Here is a 19,895-nt window from a genome sequence, read left to right as displayed (position 1 = left end):
TTATTCTGATCTTGCACATGTACGAGATTATTTTTGATCGTGTAGAAGAACACTTCGTTGTATGGTTCCCACGATTAAGTCATTTATCGTAAAATAGCAAATAAATATGGTTCACTCGCAAAGCTTAGTTCCGTTGTAACCCCTTGTGGATGGTCGTTTTCAAACAGATTCGGTTACCCAATCTTATCACCTATAAATCTAATCACTCTCTGAACGTATTTGGGCGTTTCTCTTGCAATTAATTCCATGGCCTACCAACTAGGAGCAACAAACACAAGGAGAACGCAGCTAGCCTTAAACACGCTAACGTAGTGTTGTGTACAAATATCATTGTGTGGGTCATGTTTAACTTCCCACCTCTCGTGAAAGAAGGAAAACCAGGAAATGATATCCACGGATCAGTTCCACATATTCATTCTCCCCAAGTAGAACGTAATACTTCTTGTAGAGATGAGTCGGACCAGCTAATTTTAAAGCCCAACCCGACCCCGACATGATAAACAAGTCGGCCCAGGCCGTAATATTAGTTCCACATCAGTGTATTCGAATGGGCAAAGCCATACACCCTTAGTAGACACAGGTAGGCAAACTAATACAAAGCTTTTGAGGCTTTGTGATTTCTTATCGTTGGATATATAAATTGCCACCCTAAGTGAAAGGGTGGATGCCGCCCACCATCAGGAGACCCGGGTGGGCAAACTATTAAAAAAAAAAAAACAAAAAAAAAAAGTAAACCCGACTGGACCCGCCAAAAACTTCGATATCGAATACCCGCCTTAAGCTCATATACTTCCTTGATTAAACGTAGAAGAAAATACTAAGCGTAAATTATGAAATCGAATAATTTTATTTCGAACAAATTCTCTAAAATCTAAATGACATATAACGATTAATTTTTTGGAAAAATAGATAAACGATATTTCTATATTTGAGTCGTGACATTTAAAGATTTTTCCCTTTCAACTTTCTTCTTTCCAGCAGCCCTTTAAACTGTATTGCTCGATTAAACTATGTAATCTACTATATAATATAACTATTAAAAACGTGATAAAACACGAATTTGATATTTTGGTTAAATAACGTATATACCTGTTACAGGATACTTTGTTGTACGTATTTGGCACGTGTTTACACGAGTAACAAATTTAATAAATACGACTTTATTTAAATACAGGTCCGTTGTTGCCACCGTTGGCTTGGACCTGTATTACGTCAATCGAGATTTCACCTCTTCTTGGGGTTTCACCTTTCAAATCTCTTTCCGGCCGAGATAGTCTACGTTCGTAGCAGAGTGTTAGTTCAATCTAATCGAGGTTGACGGCATCGAAGTCGAAGGTTCCTCGTAGGGCGGTGGCGCGTCCGGGATGGGTCCCGTTTCGTGGGGGTTCATTCCGGGCTGCTGCGACGCTCGTGGGTCGATCTGTTGGAAGTCCCGCATTTCCATCCACTGCGGGGCGTTGGGTAGTGGCGCGAAGACGTAAGAGGTTCCGGCGACACCCAGTGTCCCCATATTGTCGGCGTACACCACTTCTGGAAACTGCGTCGTCTGCGTCGACACGTCGGTGGCCGATGGTCTGTCCCCATCCGTTCCGGGAAGCAGTATGCGGCCTGAGTGGATGGGAAGTTCTTTAGATTAGCCGTCCATATCGCGAGGACTTGCCTCATACCACGATCGGTTTATGAGGAGGTCAGCGCATTGGCCTATCTTTGCATTATAACGAATTTCATAACCTGTTCGTTAGACTCTTAGGCTGTTTCTGGGGGAATTACATATGGAAAAATATTTCGGTGTATCATTTAAAATACGAAAAGAAATCATCGGGCCATCTAACTACTCTAGTGAATTTAAAATACGAAAAGAAATCATCGGGCCATCTAACTACTCTAGTTAATTTAAAATACGAAAAGAAATCATCGGACCATCTAACTACTCTAGTGAATTTAAAATACGCAAAGAAATCATCGGGCCATCTAACTACTCTAGTGAATTTAAAATACGAAAAGAAATCATCGGGCCATCTAACTACTCTAGTGAATTTAAAATACGAAAAGAAATCATCGGGCCATCTAACTACTCTAGTGAATTTAAAATACGAAAAGAAATCATCGGGCCATCTAACTACTCTAGTGAATTTAAAATACGCAAAGAAATCATCGGGCCATCTAACTACTCTAGTGAATTTAAAATACGAAAAGAAATCATCGGGCCATCTAAGTACTCTAGTGAATTTAAAATACGAAAAGAAATCATCGGGCCATCTAAGTACTCTAGTGAATTTAAAATACGAAAAGAAATCATCGGGCCATCTAACTACTCTAGTGAATTTAAAATACGAAAAGAAATCATCGGGCCATCTAACTACTCTAGTGAATTTAAAATACGAAAAGAAATCATCGGGCCATCTAACTACTCTAGTGAATTTAAAATACGAAAAGAAATCATCGGACCATCTAACTACTCTAGTGAATTTAAAATACGCAAAGAAATCATCGGGCCATCTAACTACTCTAGTGAATTTAAAATACGAAAAGAAATCATCAGGCCATCTAACTACTCTAGTGAATTTAAAATACGCAAAGAAATCATCGGGCCATCTAACTACTCTAGTGAATTTAAAATACGAAAAGAAATCATCGGGCCATCTAAGTACTCTAGTGAATTTAAAATACGAAAAGAAATCATCGGGCCATCTAAGTACTCTAGTGAATTTAAAATACGAAAAGAAATCATCGGGCCATCTAACTACTCTAGTGAATTTAAAATACGAAAAGAAATCATCGGGCCATCTAACTACTCTAGTGAATTTAAAATACGAAAAGAAATCATCGGGCCATCTAACTACTCTAGTGAATTTAAAATACGAAAAGAAAACATCGGGCCATCTAACTACTCTAGTGAATTTAAAATACGAAAAGAAATCATCGGGCCATCTAACTACTCTAGTGAATTTAAAATAGGAAAAGAAATCATCGGGCCATCTAACTACTCTAGTGAATTTAAAATACGAAAAGAAATCATCGGGCCATCTAAGTACTCTAGTGAATTTAAAATACGAAAAGAAATCATCGGGCCATCTAAGTACTCTAGTGAATTTAAAATACGAAAAGAGAACATCGGGCCATCTAACTACTCTAGTGAATTTAAAATACGAAAAGAAATCATCGGGCCATCTAACTACTCTAGTGAATTTAAAATACGAAAAGAAATCATCGGGCCATCTAACTACTCTAGTGAATTTAAAATACGAAAAGAAATCATCGGGCCATCTAACTACTCTAGTGAATTTAAAATAGGAAAAGAAATCATCGGGCCATCTAACTACTCTAGTGAATTTAAAATACGAAAAGAAATCATCGGGCCATCTAAGTACTCTAGTGAATTTAAAATAGGAAAAGAAATCATCGGGCCATCTAACTACTCTAGTGAATTTAAAATACGAAAAGAAAACATCGGGCCATCTAACTACTCTAGTGAATTTAAAATACAAAAAGAGAACATCGGGCCATCTAACTACTCTAGTGAATTTAAAATACGAAAAGAAATCATCGGGCCATCTAACTACTCTAGTGAATTTAAAATACGAAAAGAAAACATCGGGCCATCTAACTACTCTAGTGAATTTAAAATACGAAAAGAAATCATCGGGCCATCTAACTACTCTAGTGAATTTAAAATAGGAAAAGAAATCATCGGGCCATCTAACTACTCTAGTGAATTTAAAATACGAAAAGAAAACATCGGGCCATCTAACTACTCTAGTGAATTTAAAATACGAAAAGAGAACATCGGGCCATCTAACTACTCTAGTGAATTTAAAATACGAAAAGAAAACATCGGGCCATCTAACTACTCTAGTGAATTTAAAATACGAAAAGAAATCACCGGGCCATCTAACTACTCAAGTGAATTTAAAATACGAAAAGAGAACATCGGGCCATCTAACTACTCAAGTGAATTTAAAATACGAAAAGAAATCATCGGGCCATCTAACTACTCTAGTGAATTTAAAATACGAAAAGAAATCATCGGGCCATCTAACTACTCTAGTGAATTTAAAATACGAAAAGAAATCATCGGGCCATCTAACTACTCTAGTGAATTTAAAATACGAAAAGAAAACATCGGGCCATCTAACTACTCTAGTGAATTTAAAATACGAAAAGAAATCATCGGGCCATCTAACTACTCTAGTGAATTTAAAATACGAAAAGAAAATAAATAAATTAGTACGATAAAATAAATTTGTTTTATATAATTTCTTATACGTATAGTTTGGGGTACTAGTATAGATGGCGCCAAAAAGCACGGTGATCTTTTTAACTGGTCTTAAACTGACGAAATAGTTGCGTAAAAACCGAGAGCGCGCTGAGCTCTCAATGAAAAGATAATGTTCATACCTTTAACTTTATTTGTGGAACACTTGTGAATCAGGACCTTTATGATGACGAATATCAGCGGTCCCAGTAGCAGGCCGAAGCCCTTGAGGTAAGGGTCTAAGGGCAAGATGCTGATGACAATCTCGATGGCGAAGAGAATGAAAATTATGACGCAAGTCCAGATGATACATCTGGCTAGTTTCGTGTAACAGGTCGAAGGCTTGTTACCAACCGTCGCTTGCGGGTACTGGTAAATTTGTTGGATAATATACGGCTGGTTACTCGCCATTTGCGGTTGACCGGGTGCTCCAGCCACCGCTGGCCCAGCCTGGACGTAAGCGTGGCCCGGTTCGGCTGGATTATGCGTAATTATGATCTGCCGCTGAAGACCCATGTTTGTAGCCGACGCCATCTGTCGGAATAGAAACAACATTTTTTATTATTTCAATTATTAGTTACGCAACTTCTATTACAACGTAAGATCTTGAACAAATACGCTAATGGACCTGGTCGGTTTTAGAGCAAAATCGTTTGTAGCGCTACGGTGTCCGCTATTAGAAAGATTTCCACCCAACATCGAACACTCGTTCAGTATAAGCGAACGCCGCTAACTCGTCATTATATTTTCGCAATTGGGTGGAAAAGCTTCGCGATTCACTCGGTAGAAGCGCTGGTGGGCTATGAAATAAAAAAAGGTTTATTTTGCCTATGATTCGGGTTCATTAGTTTATTTGTCTAACGTAAGATTAAGGAAATAGTAACGCTTGTAACGAAAATAATTTTATCCTTTAATATTATTTCCATTTATTTGTACAATACTGACGACGAAGTTCCGCGTCTAACGCGGAATTTATACGTTGACTCTATAGAAACCGTTTTTTGATATATTTTGTGGACTTATGATCAGTCCACCGTGCGAGGCAAAAGCTACTTTATGAAATTCCAAAGGAAAAAAAGGAGATAGTTGAAACGGACGATTTGCGTTGGACGGTGTTTGGCCAAATACTCGTATATAGAATAGACAAACGCTGGAAGTACATTAATGTAATAGGCGGCTTAAAACTGTTTCTTTGTTATCGAAGTCATTCACTCGGCTTAGTTTATCAATTCGGAAAGAATAACGTGCCTTAAGATAATCAATAACGTTTTCTTGAAACTAATATAGTCTAGGTCGCGTTCTAAAGCTGGGAGGTACGGTTACGGTTCTCAAAGCGAATAACCACGCTTTTGGATACTTCCTTTTCTATCGATGTGGAATCGATATCGGTTTATAGAGGCAAATTGAACATTAACCAAAAACAGTTGGAAGGCAGGTGGGATGAATTTGATAAGGTACTGTCCGGTATTGTTAAAACATTCAACTGTCCTCTAGTCATCTTCCTTTTGAACAAATATTACTAAGTATAAAACGTCAACTATCGTACTAAAGTACTCTAATTCACGGGGCGTCTACCGAATGCCAGCCGGCATTGATGAAACGCGGCTCCAAGGCGCGTTCCTTAAGGCCTCGTCTGAATAGAATCTTCACGCTTATCATCTTATTTCGTGACTGTTCTAATTCGTGGGTGGTTTGTAACGTTTACGCGTTGTAGCGCGATTCCGAGTACGCGGGAGGCGGGGAATGGGTGCAGGTCAGCGGGGCGTTGCTGGCTGTCCTGTAGGACGGAGGTCGGAGGACGTGGATGGGCGGCTTCGGGGAGTCCGGCGTCGGCGTTTCGTCGGCCATGTAGTGAGCGGACGGATTGCTGCATGCTAAACTTCGTTGCGGAGACGATTTGTACGGGACGTAGATCGGCGAGGATGGCTGGTATTGAGAATGGTTGTGGTAGCCGACGGGTGGCGCTCTGGTCGCTGGCTGGTTGTAGCCCTCTTCTCTGGAGGCCGAGGAAGTGTCCGGCGAAGGGGCGTAGATGGTGGACACTCCGTAAGGACACGTTCCTGCCTCTAACGGGCCTTGCATATTGTTGAGTCTCTCGCCGGACGTGTGATAATGAACCGATGGTTGGTTCTGTAAGAAGCGGACGGAGTTTGTGAGTTAATGCGCAATTTCACACTTAAGTCTCAATCCGATGGAGTTTACGGGCTATCTAGTTTGAAAACCACAAAAGCTAAAGACTTTACACTGTCGAGGGTATGTCTTATCTATAGTTTGAAAACCCCAAAAGCTAAAGACTTTACACTGTCGAGGGTATGTCCTATCTAGTTTGAAAACCCCAAAAGCTAAAGACTTTACACTGTCGAGGGTATGTCCTATCTAGTTTGAAAACCCCAAAAGCTAAAGACTTTACACTGTCGAGGGTATGTCCTATCTAGTTTGAAAACCCCAAAAGCTAAAGACTTTACACTGTCGAGGGTATGTCCTATCTAGTTTGAAAACCCCAAAAGCTAAAGACTTTACACTGTCGAGGGTATGTCCTATCTAGTTTGAAAACCCCAAAAGCTAAAGACTTTACACTGTCGAGGGTATGTCCTATCTAGTTTGAAAACCCCAAAAGCTAAAGACTTTACACTGTCGAGGGTATGTCCTATCTAGTTTGAAAACCCCAAAAGCTAAAGACTTTACACTGTCGAGGGTATGCCCTATCTAGTTTGAAAACCCCAAAAGCTAAAGACTTTACACTGTCGAGGGTATGTCTTAACTAGTTTGAAAACCCCAAAAGCTAAAGATTTTACACTGTCGAGGGTATGTCCTATCTAGTTTTAAAACCCCAAAAGCTAAAGACTTTACACTGTCGAGGGTATGTCTTAACTAGTTTGAAAACCCCAAAAGCTAAAGATTTTACACTGTCGAGGGTATGTCCTATCTAGTTTTAAAACCCCAAAAGCTAAAGACTTTACACTGTCGAGGGTATGTCTTAACTAGTTTGAAAACTCCAAAGGCTAAAGACCTTAAACCTACGGCGTAAAGGTCAACGACCGCGTAGTTCCCAGCGGGACGACCACCTCCAGGGTCGTGTTTGGCGTATTTGGCGATAACCAGAAGGCAGATGACCCCTCCGACTAGGAAGAACAGTCCCACGGCCAGGAAAATGATACCCATGACGCGGGGCACGTTGACGGTGCCCGCTCGTCCTTCGAACTTGGACGCGACGGCCAAGGGCAGGATGCCCATGATGCAGAGGCCGAAGCCGAAAAAGGCCAGCTGCAAGACGCATTTTCCACCGATGGAGAGCCCCCAGAAACGGGAACGAGACTGCATCAAATTCCCCGCCATGAGAGTGTTTCCAGCCACAGTTGCTCCGTCGTTTGCTCCGAACATTTACTCTTCCTCCGTGTGTGACACAATTTTTGCCTTTTTCCTTTCCGCTCCTTCCGTTCGGAGCTAATGATTATTCTACCTGCAACGTAAGAAAGAGATCTATTATTGCCGCCCAAATGATTTCGCTGTAGGTAAAAGAGAAAAATGCTACCTGGACGTTTCGTTATAAGTAACGCTATCTAGGTCGGTTTTCATTGTTTCACGATATGAATACGTGTTCTGTTTCCATTGCTACAGTGTTAATATGGTGAGCCTCATTTTCCGTTACGATTTTTATCGTATATTTCATATAAAAATCCAGGTTTCTAGCGTATTAACTCTTCTAATTCGAGAAACGTCTACCCCTCAAAATACAAATCAGATCGTAAATACATTAAACGCCTGTAGAAGTGTTCCTGGCGTGGTGTCCAGGGAGAAGACCCCCTCCCAGGCTCCGATTCCCATCTTCCCCATCCGTCTCTGCCGACTTAATGGCCTTATAAACTTTACTTAAAAAGATAACGATACCGACGATAAACGGATCGTAAATTTCTCTGGCGATACACGACTGGGCGGTGGTTCGTATTTATCCATTTAAGCCTAAAATTTTAAAAGGACCTTAACTGGGGGAGCAGGTGTAAATGGTTAACGACGGAGGTCTGGAAATTACACGGTTCCGAATTTTATCTGCCATTAAGAGCATTTTTGCTGGGGCGGGTTTGACTGTACAGCGCGCTCTCCGCGGAGATCGATCGTGGCGGTCAAAGTCATCTTGAAGTTGACTGCGGAGAGGCCTTAAGTAGAACTCTACATAGGCGGCGGGCCGTGACTCATTTTTCAAAGCGCTTAATTGCCGGTAATCACGAGTCTCTTCCGCGCTATGGGCGTTGCTGGCGTAAAGGGCTTTCTAATATTACTCGTTTCGCTGTTTCCAGTCACACACAAGCCGTTTTTCGGATATTCCCGGGAAGCGACGCCTGAATCATACCAAATGACGGACAATTCGAAATTTCACCCCCGCGTTTCGGAGAATAAATTGACTAACATTGTAAGTGAGATCATTTTCCAGGCCTTTACTGGGGGTTTTTTCCTGGTTTAAATGGTAAAAGATTTTATCCAAATACTTAATTTAAAATTGGCGTGTTGTTCTGAAATAAATTTTGATATTTTAGAGATATTACAATTTTTGAGGCCATAGATTACTTTTCATTTTATTTTTGAGGCCATAGATTACTTTTCATTTAATTTTTGAGGCCATAGATTACTTTTCATTTAATTTTTGAGCCCACAATTTAAGTTAATTTGGTGGGTCCACCAAATTGGCCATTTTTTCTTTTTAAAGATTCAAAGATTAAAATATAAGGCCAAACTTTGAGATAAAATGTAAGCCTCTTAAGATTCTGCCTCCCAGTGGCGGCGCTAGGGGGTAGGCCAGGTAGGCCACTGCCTACCTTAAAATTTTGAGGGGCCCCAAAATCACCCTAATGATCTAGAAAGGGTCTCAAAATTGTCCCAAGAGATAAAATTATTTATAAATAACAATGAAACAATTGTCGATAATGCATTTAGAAATTTTTGAGGTATCTCCTAGTAAATACTGTTGTTAGAACTTTTTTTTTTCGTCATGTACATCACTACTTTATTTTATTGAAGCATTTCGTTGAGAAAAGGGGGGTCCCGGGTCGGGGGCCCATTTATTTGGTTTGCCTAACCTCGCGAAAATTCCTGCTGCCTCCACCATTTTCTATGTGGGGATTTTAAGATTTGGAAAATTGATTGATAAAGGTATGAAAAACGATCGAAATACGTGTGACCAGCATATTCTAAATCTTAGTTTTGAGAAACAAAATGTGACTCAATTCTCGATCATAGCTACATTGAACTGCTAAACTGGATTAATTTTATTTATATCCAATATTGATCATAAAATCAACGAAATAATTGATAATATTATCGAGCGATCTGTGCCTGTAGTTTAAACTCGAAATCCGCTAATACATTAGCTTTTTCAGCTTACATAACGCCATATAGCGGCCAACGTGGGAAGCTCACAAACTACTGGATTTTCGTCTACTAACAAGGAGACTACCAGAGGTGTAACACTCCGATTTTGATCAAACTCGGGGGTTTGGTAGACCTTCATGTAACTTGAAAAACCCCGAACGGAAATGTCTCCATAGGCAACCGTTTTCCCATGGCAACCAAAAATGTTTTTGACAACACAAAATGGAAATTTTCCCATTGAAAATAACATGGGAATCTGATCAATTTTAAATAAATTTTTCGAAAATGCTAAAAATAGAAAATATAAATATAAAAATAATGAAAAAGTTCGAATTTGATTAAAAATTTTACAGGGGGTACCCTTAAAATTGGTCAGATTCCCATGTTATATTCAGTAGTAAAATTTCCATTTTGTGTTGTTAAAAACATTTTTGGTTGCCATGGCAAAACGGTTGCCTATGGAGACATTTCCCTTCAGAGTTTTTCAAGTTACATGAAGGTCTAACAAACATCCGAGTTTGATCAAAATCGGTGTGTTACACCTCGGGTAGTCTCCTTGTAAGTGAACTATTTGCTATTGCAAAATAAAAAGGTGACTGCCTAGCAGACGAATATCCAGCAGTTTGAGCTGACGTTGACCTCTATGTAAATTGTAAAGGCTAATTGGCACACATTTTTAGAATATTTTAATATAGATAACCTGGCCAAATTCTGCTTTAGGAAAATCACTAACCAGGTTAAATTATGTAGATATAAGGTGATTTTATTTCAAATTTAATAATAAATTGATTGAAAAGACAGTCATCTCATCAGCCGCTGCAAATTCGTACCGTAGCTAACGTAACTGCGGCACGCTCGACACCGAGGTGGTACCCTACGCGGTAAGGACTCGCGACGGGTACGAGAGACAATTTATCGACAGAGTCTCTTGAACGTGAAAAAGAACCCTTGGAGATTTCATTGTCACCTTCTCGCGCTTGATATGAATGACCTTTAGATAATTGGATGGAACCTTTGCTTTAGATGAAGGCAGCTTTTTTATCTCGGCCGGCTTGCCCCCAGGCGTGCCTAGTGTCCGTTATTAAGATATTGAATTTTTATCCTTCGGTAGGGGGCTCTCGGCTTTAAAGGCGTGGTGCGAATACCTCGACCTTCGCTGGGAAGGTGAACGCTGCAGTTCGGTGTGCCCTAAAACAACGGTCCTGGAATTTTAAATCTGGATTTTTTACGTCCCAACCCATTTTTCAAACCTACATAGCCGCTATCATTAGCCCTAATGAAAAATATTCAAATTTTTTTTCTTTTGCGAAATATGAAAATAATCTAAAATATTTGAATTAGTCGCTGTCATTTTTAGGCTGTCCTTATGTAAGCTCAGAGTTGCGGCCGGTAAGTTATCAAAAGTAAATAGGGGGAAATGTGCATTAAATTATTTCGAGAGTACGTCACCGAAACAAAAAATATAATTTAGTAATTGCATAAGTAACATAATAGTGATAATAGCCAAAATTATTTTTCCGAGATATTACGCAACCAAGGTTTAGTTTAGTGTCTAAATATGTCCAAAGCGAAATATTCTACTACCAAGGACGATAATATTCTAGTCAGCTCGGTCGCGAAAAAAGGCTCAGACATAAAATTAGTACGTAAAGAATAGTGAGTATCATTATTATTATGTTACTTATGGTAATAGAAAGGTTGAATGTAGAGTGAAATTTATCGAACACTAAAGGCCTATTCACACGAGCCAACATTGTTTGCCCAACTTTTGTTGCATTTTCCGCGTGAACCGGCGAAGAAAATTACACGTAATTGGTGTTTTTATAAAATAAGAACTTTAACTTTACGAGCGCGCGCTTAGGGCGCGAAAAACCTCAGATTTTCCCGTGCGCGTGCAAACCGCGCGTGTCCAAACTATTCTAATAAAAATAATAATCAGCTAGGCACCACCAAAGGCTTACGTCATCAAGCGACTTTTAAAGCCATTACTTCAGGTGGCCGGGTTACAATGCGTAGGAGGGTGGTGGCTAGCCCTTCATGCCACGCGAGCCAACAGCTCCCTACACTAACTATTACCGTTACCCTCAACAAGTTTTTATGTAAGGGGAAACTGAAGAGCTCGGGGGATAACCCCTTAAACCAGCGGGGAGAGAACTTGTAAACTCAACGCGGAACAAGTTGTTCCGAGTTTTCACCCAGTGCCACAAGTTGGAATCGAACCCGGCTCCTCTTGCTGCGAGGCAAAAGTGCTAACCACTCCGCCACACCACTCATAGCGCGTTTAGTAGACGATTTTTTTATTTAGTTCATACTTTCTTTAATGTCTTCTACCTCACAATTTGTTCACTAATATCAATAAAGATGTTTATATCAAAAGTCAAAATTTCAGCCAGAGATTCCAACAGTAGACCGGTTTCGCCCTTTTGGGGCTCATCAGTACTGTGTAGGAACTCTGGCTATCCTCGGAAATCTGCCGATATCAGTAAAACTAATAAACAATCAGAGTGCCCTATATGTTTAATATTAATATTACCTATAGTTTTGCGTAATAAAAAAATTATTAGATTTAAGTATTCGACCTAAGCCTCGGTTGTAAAAACAGGCCGTTCTTCAAAACATGTCCAACAAAATCGCTTTTGTGGCCAACTCGTTGCGGAAACATTATATCGGTTTTCGACTAGTGTTAACCAAATATGTTTTACAAAAATGTTGGCTCATGTGAATTAAAGTTATCAAAAGAAGCGGGGTAGATGTTTTTGATAAAATCTGCCTAAGGTGGTGCCTTGGGTATTAGCCTAGCTGATTATTATTATTATTAATAATATCGGTTAGGGGATGAAAGTTAAATCATTTACCCCTCAAACAGCTGATCAAGACTTTATCCCCTGTTATCTTTTGTTATAATCAACCATATCAAGTTTCCATTGAGACTCGCGATTGATTCACGCGTCTTTTTTCAAGATGGATGATTGTATTTGGTTCTTTTTTATAAGGAATCTTCCAACATCAATTATGAATTTTTAACACTGTCAGTCAATGTTTTGATCGGAAAGGATATTCTCAATGGATTTCTCAAAGTTTCAAAGGCTCTATGCGAGGGGTCGAACCATAGATAAAATAACTTCGTATATAGATAGGAAACTTCAATGGGGCAAACTGACTTTCAGCAGATTCCCCTGACATCTAGTGACTGCACTAGAAAGTATATAGGAATTAAAGTCGGCGTTTTTGCTAATAAACTTATTTATAAAGGTAAATGCCTTCAAATATACAAGAAATAGCGTGTGAAACAAACTAGAAATCTTTACTGAATGCTATTTCTTTGTGCTTATTTTAAATTTGCTTTCAGTACATGAAAAAAGTACTTTTAATACACCTAGCTCACTTAAGCCTTTGCAATTGGCATTGCGACATACATTCAGCCAATTTTAGTATCATTTAAATAATTTTTTTATCATACCTTAACCTTGGATTAATAACAAAAGCTAAATAATTATAATTCATCATTCTTTTTTTTTATCCTAAGCTCGTTTAAGTCATAACTTATGGAAGCCAGGGATTTTGGATTAAAAATATAAGTTGATATTATTAATCCAAGCTGAAGCATTAAAGCAATGTTTATAGCCCAGGCTTGCGAACTTCACCAAATAATATTATTCGGGTGCCGCCACCAGATGTCGGACCAAATTCTGGAGTCACCTCTACAACATATAGTTTCCTATCTATATACGAAGTTATTTTATCTATGGGTCGAACATTTCCATTTTGGGTTACGGGATTTGGGATTTTTAACACAATGACTATGGGAAGGAAACTTAAGTTTTGGATTGGTGGATTCTTACAGTAGTTTTCTACTGGATTTTGAACAATGTTCTAAGTGTTACCCTAAAGCTTCATTCAAAAGACGGGTTATAATACAACCAGATGAAATCGCGAGCGCAGCGAGCGCGAAATTTTTCGTTAGCAATAACGCATTTTTAAAGTACTGGCTAGACTCGGGACGAGTGACAATGACATTTCCGCACGTGTATCAAACGAAGTTTTTTAATACATTTGCGAGAAAATGATTATATTAATATATTTTATTGTGCTGCGTTGCGGATATTTCAATTGATTTTTACGTCTTACTCTTTATTTCTTAATGTTGCGCTACATCATAAAATTAAGTAGGACATTTCCTATTGTCGCGACGCTAATTTGTTTAACGATAATCCGTTCAGCCAATGACCATCACGAGACGATGGAATTGTCAGCTAACGGTGCAATCGCCTTGACAACAAATTTGAAGTATCAGTCAAGGCTTATTGAAAGTCGAAACGCTTTCATAATAAACAAAAACGTTCACTTTGGCACAATAGGCCTTACGATAAAGTAACATTGGTATTCTTGTTTTGATGTTGGTGCTGCGTCACGGGTGACGTTTCAATGACGTTTTACTACGAAACGCCCTGGACATAAGAGTAAATTCGACGAGGCACCCTGTTTTTAAGGTTAAACTGAACTGAACTTGTACGTATTTCGTGACGAATGAGCTACAAAAAAACAAGTTCAGCAAGCGTGGCTTATTTTATAGAAAGGCCTATTATAGTAAATTATAAAAACGAAACATAAAATTGATTATTGTTAGCCACGTTTTCGCAAGAATTTATCACCATTACAATAACCTGCCAGTCATTTTGCTAACGAAGAAAGTACTGCGCAACGAATTTCCAAAACTTAAGTTCATTTCATTTTTATTAGGTTACTTACGTTATATCAAAAGTCAAAATTTCAGCCAGAGATTCCAACAGTAGACCGGTTTCGCCCTTTTGGGGCTCATCAGTACTGTGTAGGAACTCTGGCTATCCTCGGAAATCTGTCGATATCAGTAAAACAAATAAACAATCAGAGTTCCCTATATGTGAGCAGTCCAGTGCAATTTATAGTGAAATTCTTCACCAATTATTGCATGGCGGTCGCTATTCAGCAGACATCTTAACGTTGGATTTCAACGGAAGCCCGAGCGTAAAAGATGTCTGCTGAATAGCGACCGCCATGCAATAATTGGTGAAGAATTTCACTATAAATTGCACTGGACTGCTCACATATAGGGCACTCTGATTGTTTATTAGTTACTTACGTTCTCAAAAATATTGCGCCTAGTATAGAACCAGCGTCGAAATGTAAATTTCAATCCGTTTGCGAGGAGGTCTCGAAATTCCTCATCTCCTGACACTTGTCTCGGCATCAAGATAGGCGGAGATCCGCGGGGGAGTGGTCACCGCAAAGGGTCATTCGTTATTCCGGTAATAGCTCTTACGATCACGTTTATGGCCCGAAAGAGGCTTGTTTGCTAAGCGCGGGGCTCTACGAGGCAGGTAGAACTTCACGGAATAAAATGGGTTGGTTCTATAGAAGGGCACGCCAGCTAGGCTATTTATTCTTTTGTTTTCTCCCGTGGCAATGGTGTTTTATGCCCTTAGTTTGACTATTATTCCGTCCGCCGATCGATTAGCGAGTCGATTAATCAATTTCGATTACCGCCTGTAGAGTATTTCGTCTATTATGGCCACGTTTCTAGTCATATTTTACGAATGCTTCATCTGTCAAATCGAGTGTGGCAGTTTTTTAATTGGGAATCGATTGATATTCGAACGAAAAAATCGATCTCACGATTGTTATTGTATTAGAAGACATTATAATATTCGTATAGGAAATATATTTAAAACCAATATTTTCTAATTGGGAATTGGATGATAATCTAATCAAAACGATGCGACTTAAATATTGTTATTGTATTATCGTAATAGTATTGGAGTCAATTTACAAACCGTTTTCTATACAGGATGTTTCAAAAGGTAATTCAAAAATTTGAAGGAGTTGTAGGGGGTGAGTACCGTGAGTTGAGAAGTATGTCTGTTTTGGTACCATTTTCCTACGATGAGTTAAAAGAGCGCCAGAGAGCTTCAAAGTGTGGCCTACTAGCCCCTGGAAGTAGGCTGCAACAAGCGCAAAACCAAGCAGCAGGGACTTTAAAAACTGTTCAAGTTTACTTTTTTACGCTGGTTACGTCGATTTGTTTACAAAGTCCTTTTTTGATCATTACACGAACCCAAACCTTAAAGGCCTAGGTTCTCTTCTGCCTGTCCCCCTTTAAATTAAACCAACATGTTCAGCGGTTGGCCTACCACCAGGGTATTTGTGCTCCACTAAGTTAATTTAAAGGGGGCCAGGCAGAAGAAACCTAGGTCTTTTATGTTCGCATTTCCCTGCTGCTTGGTTTAGCGCTTGTTGCAGTCTACTTCCAGGGGCTAGTAGGCCACACTTTGAAGCTCTCTTGCGCTCTTTTAACGCTTCGTAGCAAAATGGGACGAAAACAGGCATATTTCTCAACTCGCCCCCTATACAACTCCTTAAATTCTTTGCATAACTTTTTGAAACACCCTGTATATCTCCGTATTTGAGTAATTCAAACCACATTTTAGTTGAAATCCATATAACTGTTTTTTAATATTCAGAATCGGTTCCCGTTTGTAATGTAGACCTTGAAATTCAAATCGATAGTACGACGGTACAGTCCGGGTACAAAATTAATCGGCAATCTACAATAGGCCTGGACAAAGGTGAAAAAAGACTCAGCCAGTTACTCTTACCTGTTATTTATCCCGGTGAATGGCGGTCGGGTCCTGTGGCTGAACGCTGCGCTTTGACCGATGTCCCCTATTCCGTCGAAAGGCTTTGCCGGAAAGCTCTCCTTCAGGCTGAAGCCGGATCGCGTGCGACTCTTTTCCAAAGGTAGACTTCCCCGCTCGCCGTGGTTCCGCCCTAATTACGTCACGAATCACGTGACGTAATTCTCTCTCTCTCTACTGCCTCTGGTACTTTTTCCGGTGAATAATAATATTTTTCCTCTAATACCACCATTGGGGGGGGGCTAAGAATTAAATAATTTTCCCCCTTTAGGTAGCTTTTTTCGATGCTGGGTTTGGAATCCCGCTCTACTTGCTTATATATCTCTCTCTAAGAATCCGTACATAATTTTAGTTAATGGTATATTAATTGCGTTCCTAATTCTTCTCTCGCGATTGGCCTTTTTTTTATAAATCTTCCGGATATTAAGATAATATGTTTTTGCTGCCCGGCTATTATTTCGTCTTAATTGACTTTAGGTCATTTTATTAAAACGAGAAGCTCACTTTGCTGCCGGATTTAGCTCTGCCAATCAGACGATTTGCTATTGGTGGATCTTAAAACTCATTTTGCGCGTGAAAATACGCCGCCATGTTAGGGTATAAAAGCTGGTAAATATCAAGGGGGTCTCAACCAAGAAGATGTTTGAAAATTTTTTGGTATGAGTTAAAATTGATGACGTCACCCAGATGAGCTTCCGTTTATTTTCAATACGATCTCATCTGGGTGACGTCACGATTTTACCTAGCAACGCAAAAGCCGTAATATTTTGATAAAAAACCATGCGATCGAGGCAACCTTATAGTTCCATTTTTTTACGAACCTTGGGTAAATATGCCTGCTATACCGAACAATGTAAAGGTACTGTCACGCGCAAAAACGTAATTTTCAAATCGGTCAATTATAAAACACAAAGCGTTTGCTTAGCAGACGAAATTCCAAGAGGTAAATGAGTTTCCCCTTTTGTCCGCTAGGTGTCTCTATGTTAACTGAAAATACTAATTGCATGCTCGCGATGGTTGAAAAGATTTATTTATCATGTCAATGATTACTAACGCGTATGGAAATAACTTATGGTTATTTTTGGTATAACTTCACGACAAATAAATAAGCCTTATCAGTTGACACAGAGCCACATAGTGGTCAGCGCGAGAAGTCCATAAACAGCTGAGATTTATTTTCCTAAGCAGACGATTTGCTATTATATAACACTGCGCGTTTGCTTTGCGGACAAAAATAAAGGAGATGAATAAGCTTATCGCGGTGGCCGCTACTTGGCTTTATGTCAACTCAAAAGTCTAATTCTAAATAATAAAGATTTGGTCAGAAATTCGGACATACCTTTCCCAAAATGCACCAAACCTAAACCCCTTAACGCTATATAATATAAAATTAAGAATAGTTATATTTAGTCTATATGTATTAAAATCAATAAAATTATTTTTAATTTAATCTTAATATTAGAAAGAAAGTTCTTAATACCTTCGCTGCAAATTCTTCGACCATCTCCAGTACTTACTAATAAACCAACAGCCAGATGGACGGTATAAAAGGTTACCATATTGCACCTACCGCGTCACGAGTGCCATCGCGTACGTAACGCTATTTTTAACCCCAAAATAACGATTTGCTGTAGGGTCTCCCGCGCGAAGAGCTACGGCTAAATATATAGGTCGCTAGGCCTCGCGTCAATGGCGTTAACCCTTGAACCGAGAGAATAACTCCACCATTATTAAGAAGGAACGGTACCCCGTCGTCTCCGAGGAAGCGTTGACAAGTGATTCCGAAGAATTTAAAAGGCCCTAGTTATTACCTTTGTCGTCGTGACGGGCTCTCGCTGCCGTTGCACTAAGGTGAGGACGTAATTATATCGACACTTTCGGGGTCGCAAATTTGGGCGATATTTTCTCGAGACGAAGATGAAAGAGTGTCCCCCTTTCCGGAAGAGGACGGTGTCCGCTTCTCAAATCAACGCGGCCCCAGCTCACCAGCCGCTCGTTTATCGATCAGCCCTCATCCTCGGCGACTCTTCGCGGCAGCACCCCCCTCACACTGATCCATCTCCGGAGAAAACAATCCATAGTACTTCTCAAACCCGTTGTTAGATGGCGCCAAATCTGACTGATCGTCGCGGACTATCAAAGTTTTCGGGGGAATCGATCAATTTGACTTTATTGAAAGTATATATTTTAGGTAGTCCGACGGAAGGAACGTAGATGGTTTATTATTCTCGGTATTAATCAATATTGAAGCAAAGAATATAAAGCCCCAGGAATGGAAGGATTGATATTATTGGCCGCGTGTTTTGGCTGCGCTTGAAACTTCCGGCCAAGCAAATCAGAGTAACCGGAAACGGTTACCGCAACCCGGTCTCTCTTTAAAAACGAGAGGCGCAAAAGTTCCACTAGACGGAGCTACACCTTCCATTCCTGGGGCTTTATATTCTTTGATTGAAGCAGCCGATGAAGTTCGAGTTTAATACTAAACTCGCCTTGAAAGAAAATAGGACAAAAATTAGGGATGCACCGATATGGGTACAGCCGATATATCGGCGGTAATATCGAACGATATATCGGCCGATATTAACAAAGTTATCTATCATAACAGTAGTGTATATGATAAAACCATTGTAAAAGACGGTTCAGTACACTGTCATACCATTTTATTCTAATTTTTGATGAAAAAAGTTTGCAAGAGCATATCCGAATATATGTTTCTTTTCATTTTACGTTATACATATTTTCTATCACAAATCGAATATTGTTGTTTTTTATTTGTTTACACTCGTAACCCCCTGTCTAAAAAAGGTATGATCTAGCTTCTGAAGTCTGGCATCCGTACAATAAAATAAAATAATATCATTAGTTAGTTAATCGTTAATTTTCCTATTTTTAAATGTTATTCTGAAAATATTTTTCTAATATCGGTATTGGCCAATATCGGCTTAAGCGAAGCCGATATTGGCCAATACCGAAATTAGAAAAATAGGCCGATATATCGGTGCATCTCTAACAAAAATAGACCAAGTTGATTTGTCACAAATTTATTTCACCAACGCTTTCATCCGAAACAGTTATCACGATATCAGGCTTGGGATCAGGGTAATATTGGTAGGTAATATTTTTAAATATTTTCTTAGAATACCACTCCTTTAAAAGTTAATTTAAGAAAAACATTAAAGTAATCGTATAACTCTTTTTTTAAAAGTCAGTCTTTGGTCAGTGGTGCTTTCCTCATACGAGGGTGGCGGATCGTACATCAAGCTGTGACCAGACGACAATTCGTGATGGTGGTTGGAATGGAATGACGAACCGTGGTCTTTGTGAGGGTAGAATGGCCGCTGCCACTTCCTTCGACAAAGGGCAACTTTCCACGTTCCATATTTAGGTGAATGTTTCCAGAAACAACTGGCATTGGTGGTGAGCCGGCTTCGGTTCGCGCCATTAGATACGATCTTAAAGCAAGTGGCGAACTATCAAAGTTTTCGGGGGAATCGATCAATTTGACTTTATTGAAAGTATATATTTTAGGTAGTCCGACGGAAGGAACGAAGATGGTTTATTATTCTCCGTATTAATCAATATTGAAGCTACCGTGGAAGTTCGAG

General features: G+C 39.5%; 2 protein-coding genes across 5 annotated transcripts; both read right to left on the bottom strand.

Moving 5' to 3' along the window:
• Positions 1-870: 870 nt before the first annotated feature.
• LOC149925045 (uncharacterized) lies at positions 871-18,256 on the bottom strand. Of its 3 annotated transcripts, none has more exons than XM_090160887.1 (3): positions 18,102-18,256; positions 4,399-4,789; positions 871-1,608 (listed from the first exon to the last, which is right to left on the bottom strand). In XM_090160887.1, the coding sequence occupies exons 2-3, from the start codon at positions 4,787-4,789 to the stop codon at positions 1,295-1,297; spliced, it is 705 nt and encodes a 234-aa protein (XP_090017013.1). In that variant the 5' UTR covers positions 18,102-18,256; the 3' UTR covers positions 871-1,294. The 3 variants fall into 3 exon arrangements, with proteins under 3 accessions (XP_090017013.1, XP_090017011.1, XP_090017012.1); XM_090160885.1 differs by lacking the exon at positions 18,102-18,256 and adding an exon at positions 17,808-17,874; XM_090160886.1 differs by lacking the exon at positions 18,102-18,256 and adding an exon at positions 17,771-17,838.
• LOC149925046 (uncharacterized) lies at positions 5,956-17,661 on the bottom strand. 2 transcript variants are annotated; one of them, XM_090160868.1, is made up of 4 exons: positions 17,630-17,661; positions 16,252-16,423; positions 7,277-7,715; positions 5,956-6,385 (listed from the first exon to the last, which is right to left on the bottom strand). In XM_090160868.1, exons 3-4 carry the CDS (start codon positions 7,634-7,636, stop codon positions 5,957-5,959), a joined length of 789 nt encoding a protein of 262 aa, XP_090016994.1. In that variant the 5' UTR covers positions 7,637-7,715; positions 16,252-16,423; positions 17,630-17,661; the 3' UTR covers position 5,956. The 2 variants fall into 2 exon arrangements, with proteins under 2 accessions (XP_090016994.1, XP_090016995.1); XM_090160869.1 differs by lacking the exon at positions 17,630-17,661 and having other exon boundaries at positions 16,252-16,471.
• Positions 18,257-19,895: the final 1,639 nt, after the last annotated feature.

The sequence above is a fragment of the Leiobunum rupestre genome, chromosome 10 (genome assembly GCF_980474605.1).
Source record: "Leiobunum rupestre chromosome 10, qqLeiRupe1.1.hap1, whole genome shotgun sequence".
Taxonomy (NCBI): Eukaryota; Metazoa; Arthropoda; class Arachnida; order Opiliones; family Sclerosomatidae; genus Leiobunum; species Leiobunum rupestre.
The sequence above is the reverse complement of the archived record's forward strand: the minus strand, read 5'-3'. Positions and strand labels throughout refer to the sequence as shown.